Source organism: Perissodus microlepis, chromosome 7 (assembly GCF_051167445.1).
Source record: "Perissodus microlepis isolate ML-2025 ecotype Zambia chromosome 7, ASM5116744v1, whole genome shotgun sequence".
Taxonomy (NCBI): Eukaryota; Metazoa; Chordata; class Actinopteri; order Cichliformes; family Cichlidae; genus Perissodus; species Perissodus microlepis.
Genome location: NC_140467.1, coordinates 43,812,666 through 43,829,158, shown reverse-complemented (window position 1 = coordinate 43,829,158; position 16,493 = coordinate 43,812,666). Strand labels below are relative to the sequence as shown.

The following is a 16,493-nucleotide window of genomic DNA, read 5'->3' as shown; positions in this document are numbered from 1 at the left end:
TCAGAGATTTTGGGCTATAGTAACATGAAAGCGTCACACAGGTGCTGCAGATTTGTCAGCTGCACATCCAGGATGTGAACCTCCCATTCCACCAGATTCTAAAGGTGCTTTTATGAACTGAGACCTGATGACTGTGGAGGCCATTTGAGTACAGTGAGCTCCTTGTCATGTTTATGAAACCAGTTTGAGATTATTTGAGTTTGAGCTGGGATCAGCATGTGGTGTTTAAACAATGCTCAGCTGGTACTAAGTGGTCCAAAGTATGCCTAGAAATTATCCCCCCTCCCCATTATGCCACCATCAGCTGCCTGAACCCATCGATGGTTCAGGCTGCTGGGTCAGTGCTTTCATGTTGTGTACTCCAACCTGTGTCCCTACCATCCAGATATAACAGCAGAAATATAGACTCATCAGACCAGGAATTGGTTTTCCAATAGCCTCAGTTTCCTGTTCTTAGCTGACAGGAGTGGAATCTGCTCTTCTGCAGCTGAAGCCCATCTGCTTCAAGGTTTGGTGTGTTGTGTGTTCAGGTATGCTCTTCTGCATTTTTTACCTTTTACCTTCATCTCAGCTCGAACAGTCTTGCCATTCTACTCTAATCCAGAGTCTCCTGTTTGAACTTCAGCGTGTTGTCTTGATCACATCTACCCACATAAATTTGTTTCTTGTAAACTTGTTTGGCTGAAGTGTATATATCACGTTTTTAAACTGTAAACCGTGAACAGTAATTTATGCTGGTCATTTACCTGATCATACCTTCTTCAGACTTTTGGACTCCCTGAAACTGAGGCAAAGAGTTTTCAACTATTGATCAGAGGATGATTAAACCAATAAAATTATTCAGGGTCTGGAAAAAACAAAACCTGACACCCAAAGAACAAAAAAACCCTCAAAAGGTGAAAAATATAAAGTCTGTCTGTGATGCCATGGTTACCATTAACCCATCTGTGCCAGGAGTGTTAGACAGCAGAGCTCAAGGTGTGTACACGTCGGTTCTTGTCTGTGTGTCTGTGCATGTGTGTGTGTTCCTGTCTAGCTATCTTTGTGAGGACTGAAAAATCTGCATTCTACTATACTTGTGAGAACCAACAGTGACTTGTGAGGACACACTCACCGGTCCTCACAAGTTTGAAGGCCTTTTTGAGGCTCAAAATGTGGTTTTAGTGTCAGGGTTACAATTAGGTTACGGTTAGGTTTAGGGTAAGGGTCCGGGTTAGGCATTCATTTTTAATAGTTAGGGTTAGGGTAAGGGGCTAGGGAAACCATTATATCAATGAAGGTCCTCACTAAGATAGCTGAACGGGCTTGTGTGTGTGTGTGTGTGAGATCACTGCTCTAGGTGGCACGGGTCCTATTTTGTGATCTCTCAGGCTGACATGTCGAGCAGCGGCCGACCTGGGGTGACCAACAAAAGAGCAGGATGTCTAGAACCACTACCACCCCCACCTCTAAACACACACAAATTCCCCACACAGGAATGTGATGCGACAATAAGGAAACACAATGAAGAGCACAGACAATACAGACAAGCACACACCGTCCCGTCTGCGGGTCAGAATCGGATGAACGCACTGAACAAATGGACGTTTCATTGCACCTGAAGCTGTTTTTGTATATTTAGATCTTTTCCCCTCCTGGACGGACAGACATGAGAGAAACCCGGGATTCTCCATCAGGCGATGAAGCCCAGCTTGTCCTCTGAATGGAAACTGTCTCCATTCATTCACGGGAATAACAACAGCTCATTAAGATAAAGTCAGATTGTGCAGATGAGGGTGACTGATTGGCCACATGAGTGACGGGGGCCCGGGGCCGTCACAGCACCTCCAGAGGGGCGGGGAGGGGCCGACGCCATCTCGGCTAACCTACATGCTCTCGGGCCTGTGACGAAATGTTACAGCGAGAGGCAGCCATTAGCGTCTCCTGCTTTTCCAGCTCAGACACAAACACTTTAATAATGGTTTACATTCCGGGGTCGCAATCTGTGCCGAAGGTGCCCGTTTGGCGCTGGCGTCGCAGAGGATCTCTCGAGCGGGAGCACTTCTCACATGGCCTGTGGACCATGACTTCAGCCGGTGATGGTGGTGGGCCTGTTTTGGAGTGACCCTCTCTCTCCTCCTCCTCTCCAAGAACAATAACGAGCAGGCTGGAGCAGCAGGGGCTGCATTAGCTGCTGGGTTCAGAGGGCATCCTTTCCAAGGAAGTGGCCTGTTTTTTTTGTCCAATCTGCGCCACTCCATTCTGGAGCTTGATGCGTCTCAGTCAGGCCTGGATGGGTAATTAAAAAGGCAAGACCTCAAGTTGTGATCATTAGGGGCCAATCCAGAATAGACCCCCCTTTCCGCTATGACTCGTAAGGCTTCCTCATTTCATTGTGCTTCTCTCCTCCCCTTGTGTGTACACGAGGTGGCTTAAACATTGCTCAACCTCCACCCTGGGTCGCACATAAGCCGCAAAACACCTGAAAACACCGCCAGCAAACATAAACTTCACCACAATCAATCCTGTGCCCCTTTTTTTCTGCCCTCAATGCTCCTCCTGATGCACATTCTCCATCTGCCGCAGACGCCTTGCACGCTCTACTTGTTACTTTTTATCTGCACTAACACTTCATTTCTCCCACTCTAGCTATTGAAATGTTTCTTTGTCTCCCCTCCACCCACCCACCGCCTCCACTGCCTCTGTCTTCACCCTCCGCTCTTGACTGCTGCTGTTGTGCTGTGTGGCTTTCACCGTCCAGGGCCCTTGAAGTCTCTTTGCGGTCCTCTCATGAGTTTCGTCTCCCCACTCAGACCCCACTTGCCTCTTTCACCGAGACATTAACTCCACTCTTATCCTCTCACGCTCTTATCCAGCGTCCCGCGCTCGATATATTTTTTTGAGGCAAATTTATCTTTTTGCATCGTTTTGGGAAAAGTCTTTTATCGCTGTAATCTGTTTTACAAGAAACAGGAGATACTGTAGAAAGACATCTGCCTTTTTTTACCCCCGTTTTTTTTCCTTTTAACTGCACTCATTAGTGTGGCTTCTCTAGCGGCCAGACATTCTCATTTTATTTGCCAATCAGACCCAGTCCAAAGAAGTAGAGCTCCTTTTCCTTTTAGCAGCAAAGGAGCCTCTCTTGTTGAAAAGAGTTAAGCCAAGTGCCTTGCTTGAGGGCATTTTAATGCATGACCTCTTTTTACCCTTCATCGTCCACCCACACACACACACACACACACACACACACAAGAGTCTGACAGTACTCCTCGGGCGCAGACTGTGGTTTTTTTAGATGCAGGACAAACAGAGGGTCAATGCGGCACGCGGAGCGGATCGGGAATGTTTAACTTCTTTATCTCGTTTCATCTTTTAGCCCGTACAAGAATAAGTTTTAGAAGCAGTTCTAGGAATATTTGCAATGTGTTCTTCCTTTGCTTGGTAATCTTTGATCTTCTGTGTGCGGTTGGAGGATAAATCAGCACAATCAGCATGTCTGTGTGACGTTGAATGAGGTGTTTGTCGGCCGGGTGTTTGACTGCACTGGCCTCTGCAGGTCAGTCCTCTCCCTCGGGGCAGGACCTGATACCTGGAAGATTTTATCCACCTCCGTCGTGTGTGTATAGTGCTGCATGTGTGTGTGTGCTTTGAAAGGTGCGTTTTTCTTGATGTCTCCTGGTCAATAGTAGCTTCCTGCCTTCGGGGTCTTAGTGTTGTTTAATAGGCCAGTATGACACAGGGCACCTGTGTTTCCTCCCTCTACCTGCTCCGACACAGAAACAGCCTCTGTTTGGCCACTTTGCTCTGTTTGACTGGCACATTTGTTCCAGCTGCATTAGAGTTAAAGATGGAGGAGATTAGATAACTTCTTGAAATTTGAGAGAGGTGATATCATTTGAAGTCTGCTCAGGTGTTCCGAGGCCTCTTTTCAGGCCTATGAGAGCAAATTGACTTACAGTGAAATTTAGATGAGGATTGCAGTAGGTGGTTTGGTCCTCCACCTTGAACTAGACAAAGGTCATAACCACAATATACAGTACTGTGCAAAAATCTTGAGCCACTCCTTGTTTCTTTCTTTTTTTTTCTTTTTTTTTTTTTTTGAGGAACATGGGAAATGCGTGCAGCAAGTTATTGAAACACGTGTAATGGATGCTGGCAGCCTTTTGATCTGTTCTCGGTCAAATTGATCCCACACTGCTTCAATAATGTTGAGGTCTGGGCTTTGGGGAGGCCAATCCATGGCTGACAGTGTTGCAGGTATGCTTTCATCATTATCAGGCTGAACAACAAAGCTGTTGCCAATCAGAGCCTTTCCAAATGGTATCGCATAGCAGATCAAAATCTGATGGTTTTATTACTCCACCAGACCTGTCGCCACTGATTTTCAGTCCACCCATATGGAAAAGAAATAGTAATAACTTATATGATTTACTCATGAAAGTGGCCACTTTCTCATTACTTTCATATATTGTTTTAGGAAGTATCCAAAACATACAAGTTTCATTTATATAATTTTTCAAGGGATCTTATATCTGTTTTCACTCTTGTATGCTTTTCATACAAGTTTCACACAAGACAGATACAAACTTTATAAGATTTATATATATCTCTTCCATATGGGCAGTTTTTGTCTAATATGGCATACCTCAGCCTGCTTCTTAAGGAGATCATTTTTAGATACTGTTAATACTGCTGTGGATAGTTTTTCAGAACGGCTACTTCTTCTTTTGTCCTCCATGCTGCACACTATACATAGATATACCAAGTTTTCAGCTAATAGCTTTTTGCGAATCACCTTGTTGATGCATAAAACAATTAAATGGGAACAAATGATGTGTTTGTGCAACAGGCAGATACAATTTAAAATGGGTTACTTGCTATTGTCTGTTGCTCTGTTATGTGCACACACTGCACAGGTTCATCCCTTAAGTTAAGAACTTTTTATGCTTGGATGAGTGTTAAGTGGCTTAACAAAACAATGATGATATTAATAAAAACATTCCTCTGAAAATGGTCAGGTACAAGGATTGGACTGAAAAGAAAATCACGACATCATGAACATGAAATTAGTTTTACTATTGAAACTACCCCATGATATTGATCCTCAAAGTTGGCCGTAGAAAAAAACCTCCTCTCCCTCCCCACAAATGAAACCAAGCTGCTGTCTACAAAATGTACACTTAGAAGATCTGTTACCTTCTTTGTCCTGTCATTGTTATCGCTGGTATTGGGGTTTTGAATAGCGAGGGCTCAGAAATGCTGGATAATAATAATTAGTTTATCAGCAGTAGTGGAAATAACAACAAGAAGGCACAAGTATAGCATCCACATGATACTGGGTTTTTTTCAATGCAACGTCAGTGGAGAGCCTTCACCACACCCGTGGTATCAGTCAGCCATTGCAGTGCAGCAGCAGACTGGTTGGACATTTTCTGATCAACTTCACCGGTGATTATATAGAAAACAGGAAAATGAAAGGTGAGTTTAACAACCTCAGTTCATTCATTCAGAGACACACAGTGACGACTGCAAGAAGCTTCTGACATGGCGTGTGACGTTTCCCTGCTTCTGCATGGGTAACAGTTAGAGAGTCAGCCTGTGAAATCTATGGAAATGTATGAACTGAGGCAGATCATACATTTCATACAACACAGCTAAATGTTCAATAAGTCCTCCCAAACCACCGCTGTGGTTCCTGTTATATTGGCACATAAGATTGCTGGATAGTGGTCTGGACTGAGTGAACAGGCTAAATACCTGTACGATGAATCTCACTTCCATTAGCCTTTACTCTACCCTACTGTGGGAAGTAGTTGCTGTATCACAGAGCTGCACAGAACCAACACTACAGCTGCCAAAGTCATCACACTCATACTCATCATTTTCTCGTCACATGTTCTTCTCTTAAATGCATCCATGGGGTTGCACATTTCCCTGTAACACACTTCTGCCCCTTTAGCTCTGTTAAAGAAGGAGAAGTTCAGAATAATCATTCAGAGTAATTAGTGATAAGGTAATGGGTTCACTTACACAATCTGGGTCTAATCAAGGGTCACAAAGAGGTTGACCCGGGCGGGGCCCGCCTGGCAGCGCTGCCATTCACAGTTAAAAACAACGGCGTGTCCTGCAGCTCATTTGGGTGGACAAACTCTGCCAGCCTACATTATACGTATTCGTCAGGCTGAATTGGTGGGCCAGTATCTCGGGCCGAGAGATAAGTGGAGAACTTTCCAGATGACTGGAGCAGGACAACCCCAGCCCGTCATCCCACTGATTGCCACACACTCCTCTGTTGCCTTTTTGGCAGCAATTTCTGCTGGGCCCCCCTCCATTCTGCCTTTCACTTTGTCCCAGTAATGATAATGGGACACATGCCTTCACCGCCACACACAATGTTATATCACACAAGCACACACTCTCACTCAGTCTGTCCGTCTCTCGCACACACACACTCACGGGCACAGTGTTAGCACGGTTTCTCTGTTAAATGTAGTAAGTCCCTGTCGCCCCATCCTGCCAGCTTTGTCTGCCCTCAGCTGTTCCGGCCCGGTGCCCGTATTGTGCTGCCGGGCTCATTACCAGAAACACTGTGGCCCGAAACCTCCTCACTAATAGGCCCGGGGAGAGACAGAGAGGAGTTATTTCTGTTGTGTCGTCTGTGGAGCAGTTGTAATGTGTAGGGTTTTTTGGCAGCAGGACTGTTAATGTTTAACACTCGCTGCTGTTATTTCTCTGGCTGGTCCTCAGCTGGCTGGAGAAGCTGAAAAAAAGGGTTTCTCTTAAAAGATTTTCCTCATTCCAGCGAGGCACATGAACGCGAACGAGCGTATATGGATGTGTATCATGTCTCTGCATGCTTGAGCAAGGGACTTGCAACCAATGAGCGTCTAGGTGGTTGATGGGCTGTCTGGGGTGGACCAGGCCACTTGGACAACAATGGGATGAAATTCTGGTGTTGTTTAAAGTTTACAGAGCAGTGTGTGTGTGTGTGTGTGTGTGTGTGTGTGTGTGTGCGTGTGTGTGTGTGTGTGTGTGTGTACAGTGGTTTGGCTGGAGGAGCAAGAGGAAGCAGGGGCTGTAAAGGAGTGAGTCAGGAAATGGTGAAATGTGAGGAGATGGAAGACTTGAGGGGGGACAGAAAAAGAAAGAGGAGCGCATACTGTAAACAGAAACGTGTCAGGGCTGATCTTCATCAGCAGATCCCACTCTGACTGAGGACTTCAGGTGATTGTCTCAGAGAAAACCTTTCATGCAGTCTGATTGAGGAGTTACATAATTAGACTTGAGGGTTTCTTTAAAGATGAATTAGGCCATGAACTGTGCAGAAGTTCGTGAACTAAAAAACGACTACAGCGATCGCGGTGGTCTAATGAGAGTAAAGAGCAGCTCAGAAGATCCAACACAGGAGTTCAATCAGGTTCAAGTGCAGGTTTCAAATAAATATTCTGATATTAAGTTACAAATAAAACAACAACAAAAAAAAGTTAGATTAAAAAAAACCCATTATTATCGCATTTATTTTCATAATAATAATAAAATGAAAATGTATTTATTTTATCGGTCTTATTATTTTTAATATTATGTTTTTGTTTTGTTTTTTCTAAATAATCAAAAAATTTTAAAAAGAAATGTATTTTTTAAAAAAAGGAAAAAATCGTCCCGACCTCTCTCCATTAATCTCGCGGTATCCCGCGTGGAGGTGGAGGTGGTGGTGGCACCAGGTGGGCCGCGGCACCGCCGAACCGTGGCCTCGTTACGGCGGCTCTATAATGAGGCCGCAAAGAGGAAAGAAATAATTGCAAATAAAAGTACATGATGCAGAAAATAAAAAAAGAAATTAGACAGATGCGCGTGTTTTTCGGGATCATTGACTGTGTCCTTTAAAAAAATGCTGAGTAGGAAAAAAAAAGCATTTCAGGGTTTTTTTTCTGTTGTTGTTGGGTTTTTTTTTGGCGGGGGGGTCAGCTCACCGAAATCGCGTCAACGATGACGTCACCACCACCACCAATAATAATAATAATAATAATAATAATAATAACCGATTTAACGTATCACAATTTCCCTGATATATTGAGCTCTGGAGAATTGAGAAAGCAAACAGGGAAAAAGCACATAAATTTGTCATGCTTTAATTAAAATAATTCTTTAGAAATTCATTATGTACATCTGCAATAATATTAATAACAGTATAAGAAAAAATAGTCACAGTTTTTACCAAACATCAGAACATCAGCATGACAACAAACTCAATTTAACTGAAGCAAAAACAAACGTATTTCAAGCCTTGTTGGTTTTTAGTGGCCAAATCATCATCGCCCCCTCCCCTCTTAGTGAAACTGCATCACTTCCCCCATAAAGTAATTCTTCATTTACATTATGTACATATTGCTGGACAGATATGTAATTGTCTTTGAGGGGCGTATGGAGGCTTTTCTTCTGTAACTGTGATTTTTTTTCCCCCAACAGAAAAATCAGAATTTACAGTAACAAAAAATAAAATAATAATAATCACAAACTGAATTTGCAGGCAAGCATACAAGTAGATTGAGAATAGAAATTGATTCGTGGTGATAGGATAGGATTCAGTTTTTTCCCTCTTCTTAAAAACAAAGAAAAAAAATAAAGGCTGTAAACAAAGCAGGCATAGTTCAGTACAAAGACGTTGCATATCCCTTATTCACTGGATCAGTGGAGTCAAGTTGCAGATGTGCCAGGAAAAGAAAAGAAGAAGAAAGAAAACAGTCTTTGGCCGAAACAGCGCTGAATAGATTCATACTGAAAATATGCTCCCGCGGAGTCTGTGGAAACAAGCCCTGGAGGAGGTCGTGGTTAGCAATGTGTAAACGTGCATGAGTCACAGCTACCCTGGGAAACGGTGTCTGTGACTGCAAATAAATACAGGAGCAGGCTTAGGATGACCGTGAGAGGACGAGAAGGAGAGAAAAAATGTGTTGCTGGGTCATCAGTAGAAGTCTCGAGTTCACTTCCAGTTTAGAGCTGCGTGTCTCGGTCCACATCAGATCAGCTGATGGTAAGGTCTCCAGTCTTTACCGTGGCGTGGAGGCCCATCAGGACTGAGGCGAGCAGCGAGGACTAGAGGTGGTCGTAGGCGGCTGCAGATGGCGGGCCCGTGCGGGAGGCCGAGCTGTAGTAATAGGGCGAGCCTGCGGGGGGAGACACAGATGGAGCTGGATGATGCTGGTGGTCACAGCTTTGGCTCTGAGTGCTTTGAGGCTGAAGGCCCATCGCGACCTGCACGTAATGAGGGACCCGAAAACCCTAAAAGCATGAGTGATGCTGGGGTATGTTTCAAACAAGGTGCAGTGCAGAAAATCAGCCATCAAACCTCCACCTCTGTGTCAATTAATAAAATTTGGTGATGAGATGAGAATACAAAGCGAGTTTCTCCAGCAATTAGACTACAAGATGCCTGCCTGCACTCCACAAAACTGCAGTAACAATACAACAATACAAATTCAGCTAAATACTGCATACACTGCTGTCTTTGAGGTAAAAATGAATAAATTTCAAGCTACTGTACATTTCAGTGTCGAGAAATGGAAATGTTAAAGGTTTAGATGACTTTTTGCTCATTAGTTAATGAAAAGTTGTTTTACCAGTTGTCTGATGTTATATTGTTTTTTCTGCAGCCCAGATGTGGCTTTTAATACAGCAAAATTTTTACCAAGATAAATGAATATGTTAAAGAAAGGTAGAGGGGTCAAAAAGTGCATTAGGTGTCACGCGCGCGCCACTTCCTGGTAGGCCATCTATTAAATTCTAGTCAGAGTGAAATGTTTCTGAATCATAAGGTCAGAGAGAAAATTCTCGTGAACCGTTTGTGAATTCTGGAGAAGCTCCGCAGGGGACACGTTCGCCGCCTTAGTAACAAATATTCACGGGGTTAGGCTTACGTGTGCTCGGTTACTCACCCAGTAAGCTGGAGTTGGTGAACCTCCAGGCTTCGCTGTACGAGGTGTAGGGCGAGTGGCTGTAGGACTGACCCGAGTAATCTGCACCTGCTGCAGAGAAGGAAAAGAACATTTTAAAAATAAAGTTGAGCAAACAATCCAAACGCTCCGAGCTGAAACACGCGAGGAGACGTTTTTTATTAAAATGCAAAGCTGGAGCATTGCAAGGAGCTCGGCAGGTTGTTTGTCTGAGTGCCAGCATCTGTTCAGCCTTAGCTCATAATTCACCGACAGTTAGTGCGGCCTGTAAACCATTAATCTGTGGTGCAGGTGGATGGCTGAGGGTAAAATCCCTCGGCCCAGTGGTGCGTGCACACAGCTAGCCTTTACGCCCTCTTTCTCCAGCGCTTAGGCCCCTTCCATCGTTCAGCCTCTGCCCTCTGAAATGCCCTCCTCCTCTCTCCATCCTGCACTTCCTGTCTGGCAACTCCTCTTTCTTTCATTTTTCTTTTCTTCTTCTTCTTCTTCTTCTTCTTCTTTTTTTTAAACATTCCAATATCTAATTGGTAATTATGTTGGCTGGAATGAATCCCTGAGCTCCCCACCTCCTCCTCCTTTTCTACCCCCCCACCTTACTCGGTAATTGTGTATCAACGCTTCTTCACAGCGAGCCCACCAGAAAAAATAATAAATCAGACCCTCTCATTTCGCGCTTCGGAGGGCAGACTTCAAATAAAAAAAAAAAAAGGCAGATCGCACACATACATGCACATACACACACACACTCTCTCTCTATGCTCACATGCAGGCATCTTGACACACACACACACACACACACACACACACACACACACACACACACACCCTGTAAAAAAAAAAAACAACAAAAAAACCTTCTACTCTTCCCAGCTTTACGCCCCATCCACCCACAACCATTGCATCTCCCTCCTGGGCCCCCTGGTTCCCATGGCGATGTGTGGTCAGAGGTGTCTGGGTGAGGGGGTGTGGGCAGCAGGGTGGAACCCCAGCCAGTTCCCTGTACCCCTCCCCATCGGGCTCACGTGCACCCCTGAGCTCGTTCACCCTGGCAAGACTACTCATTAACTCAGCCCGTCTCCTGGTTAATCTACAAGCCGCCATCCTGCCCTGCTCCTTCTTTTTGTTTCCTTTCCTTCCTCCTCTTTCTCTCTCTTTCTTTCTACTTGTCTTTCCATTTTTCCATTTTTAAAACAAAAACGTATTCCTTCAGGTCAACTCCTTACCTGCTACCATTCCCGTGATTGCAGAGGAAGAGTATCCCGTCTGAGCAGGGGAGGGGATGTGAGGTGGGTAGCCAGGGAGGGTGGAGCTCACCATGTCGCGCCCTGAAAGCACACAAAAAAGCCGCACATCTTTAACACCGAGGTGGATGTTTAGATTGGTGTTTTGTGCTGGACAAACGTGTAAGATGCAAAGACTGAATTGAAGCTGAAACTATAGGATCAGTTTATCATTTAACTTTCTGCAGCATTCAAATGCCGAAAAATAAACGAATGAGCAAAAAGTAAACAGAGATGAGATGGATGGCTGCGTTACCTGAGATGACAGACTGACTGCTGAATTGCCCGTACACTGGTGCATGATGGGAGAATGAGTTGAAGGCGTTGGGGAAATGGTTGGAACTGCTGCTGCTGCCGCTGCAGCTGCTGCCGCTGACAGAAATGGGTTTCTGCAGCGCCTGCAGCTCCACAAAAGCCAGGTTACAGGCTGCCATGTTTGGGGAGGGGGTTGTGCTGGTCACTTCTGGGGACATTTCCTGTTTTAGACAAAGTGGCAGGGTCTGTACGGGCTCTGAGGTGGCGAGAGCCAGTGTGCAGCGCGTGGGTAAGGAAATAAAAAAACAAAACAAAGCAAAAACAAATGGTGAACATGGGTGGAAGTGAAAAAAGAAAAAACACGCAGGACTAAAAGAACTGTGTGAAATGCCAAAACTGAACAAAGAGTGAGCGGCAGCATATGGAGGGTTCTGGGCCCTGTGGTTAATGGAGGTCAAAGAGCAAAATCCAGCATTAAGAGTCTCACCAGTCACCATGGTGTAGCTCTGGTGTGCCGACAGATTTCGTCCAATGGCAGAGCTGGATGATGAGAGGCTGGTCTTGGCTTCGTCTAGGCTACCGTTGATGAGGGACAGCGGGTACAGAGTCTGAGGATGATAAAGGCTGCTGTTACAAGTGCACAAGTAAAAAAATGAAAGGAGGCTTTTCTGTCCAAACAGTCAGTACCTGCTCGGTTTTGCTGTTTGCTGCTGATCCGAATGAATCCGGAGGATAGTGATGACGATCGAAGCCGCAGTCCAGATGTTGCGAGACTGTGGGGAAGTGATCCACTCTCATCTGTTTCCTCGGGATGCCTCCGCTGCCCTGAGAGTCCACGCTGTGCCGACAGCTCTCCTGATCACCTGTGAGAGGCAACGAGGAGGATAGAGGAGGAGGAAAGCTTCATGTTAAACTGGCAAACAGTAATTTTATCTTGAAGGTATTTAAATGTCCTCTGAGAAGATTTTGGCCCCTTCAATTATTTGAAAACTAAAGAGCTAAAGAGCTTGTCTCTTTGGCACAGTTCCTAAGTGGCTCTAATCTTAATTAACTGGTTTGTAGTTCTTTGTGGCCATCTGCGTCCCTCAGAGCTCCATCCCAAGTCTGCGCTCTCTTACTACTTCTTTGAATTTATTAGAAATCACAACATTAAAAAAACGAAAGCAGGCCATAAATCACCGCTAACAAATGATTACACTGATATCAACGACTTGATTGCCTGAGTCCCTGACAGACATCAGCTTTTTAGTTATTGGAGGAAAAACTGAGATCTGTCTAAATGCTGAAGAACAGGACAGACGCTGCTGTGTCACAGTGATTGGTGTTAAGCGTGCCCTGTCGTGCACAGGACCTTGCAAACCTTAATAAAGTAAAGCTGAATTTGCGTTCGAGGGACAACTTTTGGCCTGTTATACCCTTGCAACAGGAAAGTGTTCTTACAGGAAACAAGGTCAGATTAATGATTAAATAAAGCAGCTGGGAGAGCCATACTTGTTTTCATCTTTAAAAGTTTTAGAGTGCATGCCTGCAGAAGGCCTAGAAACAAGTTTTTCCAGCCATATTTGCCTTTGTTTTCTCAGTATTGTTAAGGATAGTGGGCAGTAACCCAGTCTTTCTTATGAATCAGCTTCAGATTGTGGTGTCTTGTTTGCTAGATTGATTTCTTACTGTCATCGTGGCTCCTTTTGCCTTCGCCGTTGGGTTGAGAAATACCCAGCAAGCCACTGATGGAGTAAGTTGAACCCAGAGAGTCCGACTGCGGGGATTCTGGAGGGGTGACCGCAGAACTGGGGACTGAGAGCGAGAGAAAGAGAGAACAACAAAGACAGATCTGAGACAACGATACTGCGCAGCTCTTTGCTGCTGATGTGACGAGGGCCCCGAGTTTAATCTTGCAGAGCAATGTATTTAATCCTAATCCTTTCCAGCATCCCTTGTTGTCGTACATGTGTTCATAAATGGTGCAGACTTACTCAAAGTTTGCCCTGGACTCAGGCCTTTTCCATCCAGAGGAAGGTTAAACGGCTGCTGGACCTTCGTTCGGATTATTCTGGAACAAAAACAACAATTTTTAATGGATTAAAGCATTCCCACTAATTATACCACACACACACACACAAAGGCAGCACACTCAGTCTCAGCCATTCAGCTCAGCCGAACTCAGCCAGTCACAGCTAAATGCTGCTTAACCACCTGAACCCCGGCTTACACGATTTCATTCATAATTCAGTTTGGCACCTGTTAATGGAGCTCACGCTGGGCACTGTGTCACTGTCACACACTCCCTCCGCCAGCAGCCGGTCTCTGATTTCCCAGGCGAACATGGTGGGATTCTGCCTCTTGTACTCAGCGATCTTCTCCACAACCTTAGGAGTGGCCACTTTGGGCTTGGAGCCGCCAATCACACCGGGCTTGATGCTGCCTGTCTCATAGTAGCTGGAAGGGAAAGATGATTTTGTAAGTGGAAAGTTTAGACAGGACATAAAAGTGCTCCTGATGATTAAGCAACCTCTCAGCTCTCGAGACTCTCATTAACAGGAACAATTAACAGGAAGTTGAGGACTCACCGTCCCAGGATCTTGCTGACGCAGCCGTGGCTGACTCGAAGCTGCCGGGAGATGTCACAAGGCCGAACCCCCTGATGGGCCATGTCCACAATGCGTTGCCGGATCACCTCCGGAAGCGGGCGTCCATTAACAAACATTCCACCTAGTTGGTTAAGACCCCCATGACCTGGGGGAGGAGGGGGGATGAACACTTATAAATGTCATGGAACTCACGTGCACCTGTCTGCACACACGCACACATGCATGTTGATTCAATCACACCTGCTGATTCACACATCATTTATCCAGGTTAACTCCATAAAAGCTGTTTGCATGGAAATAAATGATCTAAAAGTTCACACACACAGATTTTACAGGTTCATACCAGAACTTTACTCAGTGTTTTAATCTATTTATATTTTATTTAAAATATAACATAAAAATAATTAAAAGAAATAAAAAAATACTAATGATTAAATGTTAGTGCTATATTTTGCAGAATCGGGCATATTTAATTTATCTAAAGTAAACAGAATTTATCCCTAAAGCAAGACTGATGTTTTAGATTTAGATAATAAACAAGATGGCAGTGAGTCGTGGAGGTTAGTGAGACCTTTTGATACTTGGATGTGGTTAGCGTCCGTCTTTTCTGGAAGCTTTTTGTGTGTTTAAAAGTTTTATAAATAGGAAAAAAGCTGATATTGATCAAAACTTCAGTTATTTTGGGTGTGAAATTGCTTTTGTGTTTAACACTGGCAACAAACAGAAATGCGCATTCTGGAAAAACTAATGGTTCTTTGATGATCCCACTGGCTAATCGCCTCCTTATAAATAACACCTTCAGGCTTTTCTCCTCACAGTTCCCATTTATAGGCCGCTAATTTGAGGCTCAGTTGGCTTCAGTGACAGTGACTAATGTTATTTTACATTTCAGGAGAACATGTCACTCAGTGAAGGGGCGAGGTGGAGGGGGGGTGGGGGTGGGGTAACATTTTAAACTTTGAAGTTCAAGTAAAAAAAAAAAGAAGAAAAAATTGGATTGTCTATACTTAGTTTTTATTATTTTATGCGTTTCCAGCCTGTTTTTGAGAAGCATCTGTTCACATGAATTATTAAAGTTTAATATCTGTTCTCTGGCACATATAAAAAATATGTATATGTATTGTTTTTTACACTACAGAAATGTGACTGGTGTTCTACAATAACGTGATTTTTTTTTTCATTTTTAATGCACATGAAGCTGATTTTCTGCGCGCATTTACTCCAAATTAGGCACAAAGTGCTCCCCTGCTTCGCCCCGGCATATCCTCCATGTCTTCTCTAAAGGCTTGCACGGTGGTGACTCTGCAAGAACACCATTGCTTTTAATTTAACCCCATTGAGTCGCTCGTTTCTCTCAGCCTTTTCTCTTTTTCCCCCCAGCTTTCATTTCCACATCAAACAGCGGCCGGACGAGGCCGAGGCATGGAGGGAGGGCAGCCTCTATTAACGCTGCCAGCCGAGTGTGGAAAAAAATCTCCCTGCCAAGCTTCATCAACCTGCAGGATATTAAAGCGGAGCGGCCCCGAGGCGGACAGGGGGGTAGTGCGTGAACGCGCACGGCGCACTGACACCACGCACACACAGAAAAACAAAGCATGGGTTAATAGATAGATAGATAGATAGATAGATAGATAGATAGATAGATAGATAGATAGATAGATAGATAGATAGATAGATAGTCCACGGTCTTCATAGAAGAACACATCTCAGTATTTACCTCTCCCGGTGTTACTGGACATATCCCTGAGTTTGTGCTTGTTGCTCCACCAGCTGAACGTGACGCTCTCCTCCTCCACGCCGACCCGGTTAAAGTGTGTTTATACTCCTACCCCTGCCTGGTCTGGCATGAGTGTTCTCCCACCGACTTCGAGCTGCAGGACATCAAGGTGTTTGTGAAACTGGCTGCTGGTCATATCTGTGAGGCCTCTGAACTCCTACTAAACAAACGTTTCCTCTCTGCGCGTTCATCTCACACCGTTAGGTCTACCTGTGGCCCACCTGCTTGTGCTGGTGGGCTACGGTGTGATGATTGAACAGTCTGTAGGAGATTTAGGCCATATTCTTTATGGCATTATAAAGACTGTATTTGATTTGTCTTATTATAGCGATGATTTGTTTATTATAGCGATACATTTATGTATATGCGGTCAGTACCGAATGAAAGCCGAGGTAAACATCATGGCAGCAGTCTCTACGAGACATGGAGCTGAAATGACAGGACTTCACGTTGGATGTGTTAAAGTGAGAGGCCAGCTAGAGAGATGAAAAATAATAATGTGTTATCATTTCTCGGTTTAAGGACACGCAGGTCTGTATAACGATTAGCTCTTAGATCCATTGTAGACGCGGTGGCTGGCAGTTGTTTTTGGCTGTGTGTGTGTGTGTGTGTCTTGTCTACAGGCTTCATCTGTTCAGCTGCTGTACACCGAAGGACTTTTCAG

At 44.6% G+C, this 16,493-nt stretch overlaps 1 protein-coding gene across 3 annotated transcripts; it reads right to left on the bottom strand.

Annotated features, from left to right (window-relative positions):
- Positions 1 to 8,110: 8,110 nt before the first annotated feature.
- Positions 8,111 to 15,919, bottom strand: pax8 (paired box 8). Of its 3 annotated transcripts, XM_084935272.1 has the most exons (11): positions 15,770 to 15,860; positions 14,032 to 14,197; positions 13,703 to 13,900; positions 13,438 to 13,514; positions 13,133 to 13,258; positions 12,152 to 12,327; positions 11,952 to 12,072; positions 11,466 to 11,720; positions 11,153 to 11,254; positions 9,912 to 10,001; positions 8,111 to 9,143 (listed from the first exon to the last, which is right to left on the bottom strand). In XM_084935272.1, the coding sequence occupies exons 1-11, from the start codon at positions 15,789 to 15,791 to the stop codon at positions 9,073 to 9,075; spliced, it is 1,404 nt and encodes a 467-aa protein (XP_084791398.1). In that variant the 5' UTR covers positions 15,792 to 15,860; the 3' UTR covers positions 8,111 to 9,072. The 3 variants fall into 3 exon arrangements, with proteins under 3 accessions (XP_084791398.1, XP_084791396.1, XP_084791397.1); XM_084935270.1 differs by lacking the exon at positions 11,466 to 11,720 and having other exon boundaries at positions 15,770 to 15,919; XM_084935271.1 differs by lacking the exon at positions 11,466 to 11,720 and having other exon boundaries at positions 14,032 to 14,173; positions 15,770 to 15,919.
- Positions 15,920 to 16,493: the final 574 nt, after the last annotated feature.

Coding starts and splice junctions, on each gene's coding strand:
- pax8 (XM_084935272.1), bottom strand. CDS start 15,791: ATGTCCAGTAACACCGGGAGAG. Junction 13,515..13,702: donor AGCGTGAGCTCCATTAACAG/GTGCCAAACTGA, acceptor TTTTTGTTCCAG/AATAATCCGAACGAAGGTCC. Junction 10,002..11,152: donor AATCACGGGAATGGTAGCAG/GTAAGGAGTTGA, acceptor CCTTCTCTGCAG/CAGGTGCAGATTACTCGGGT.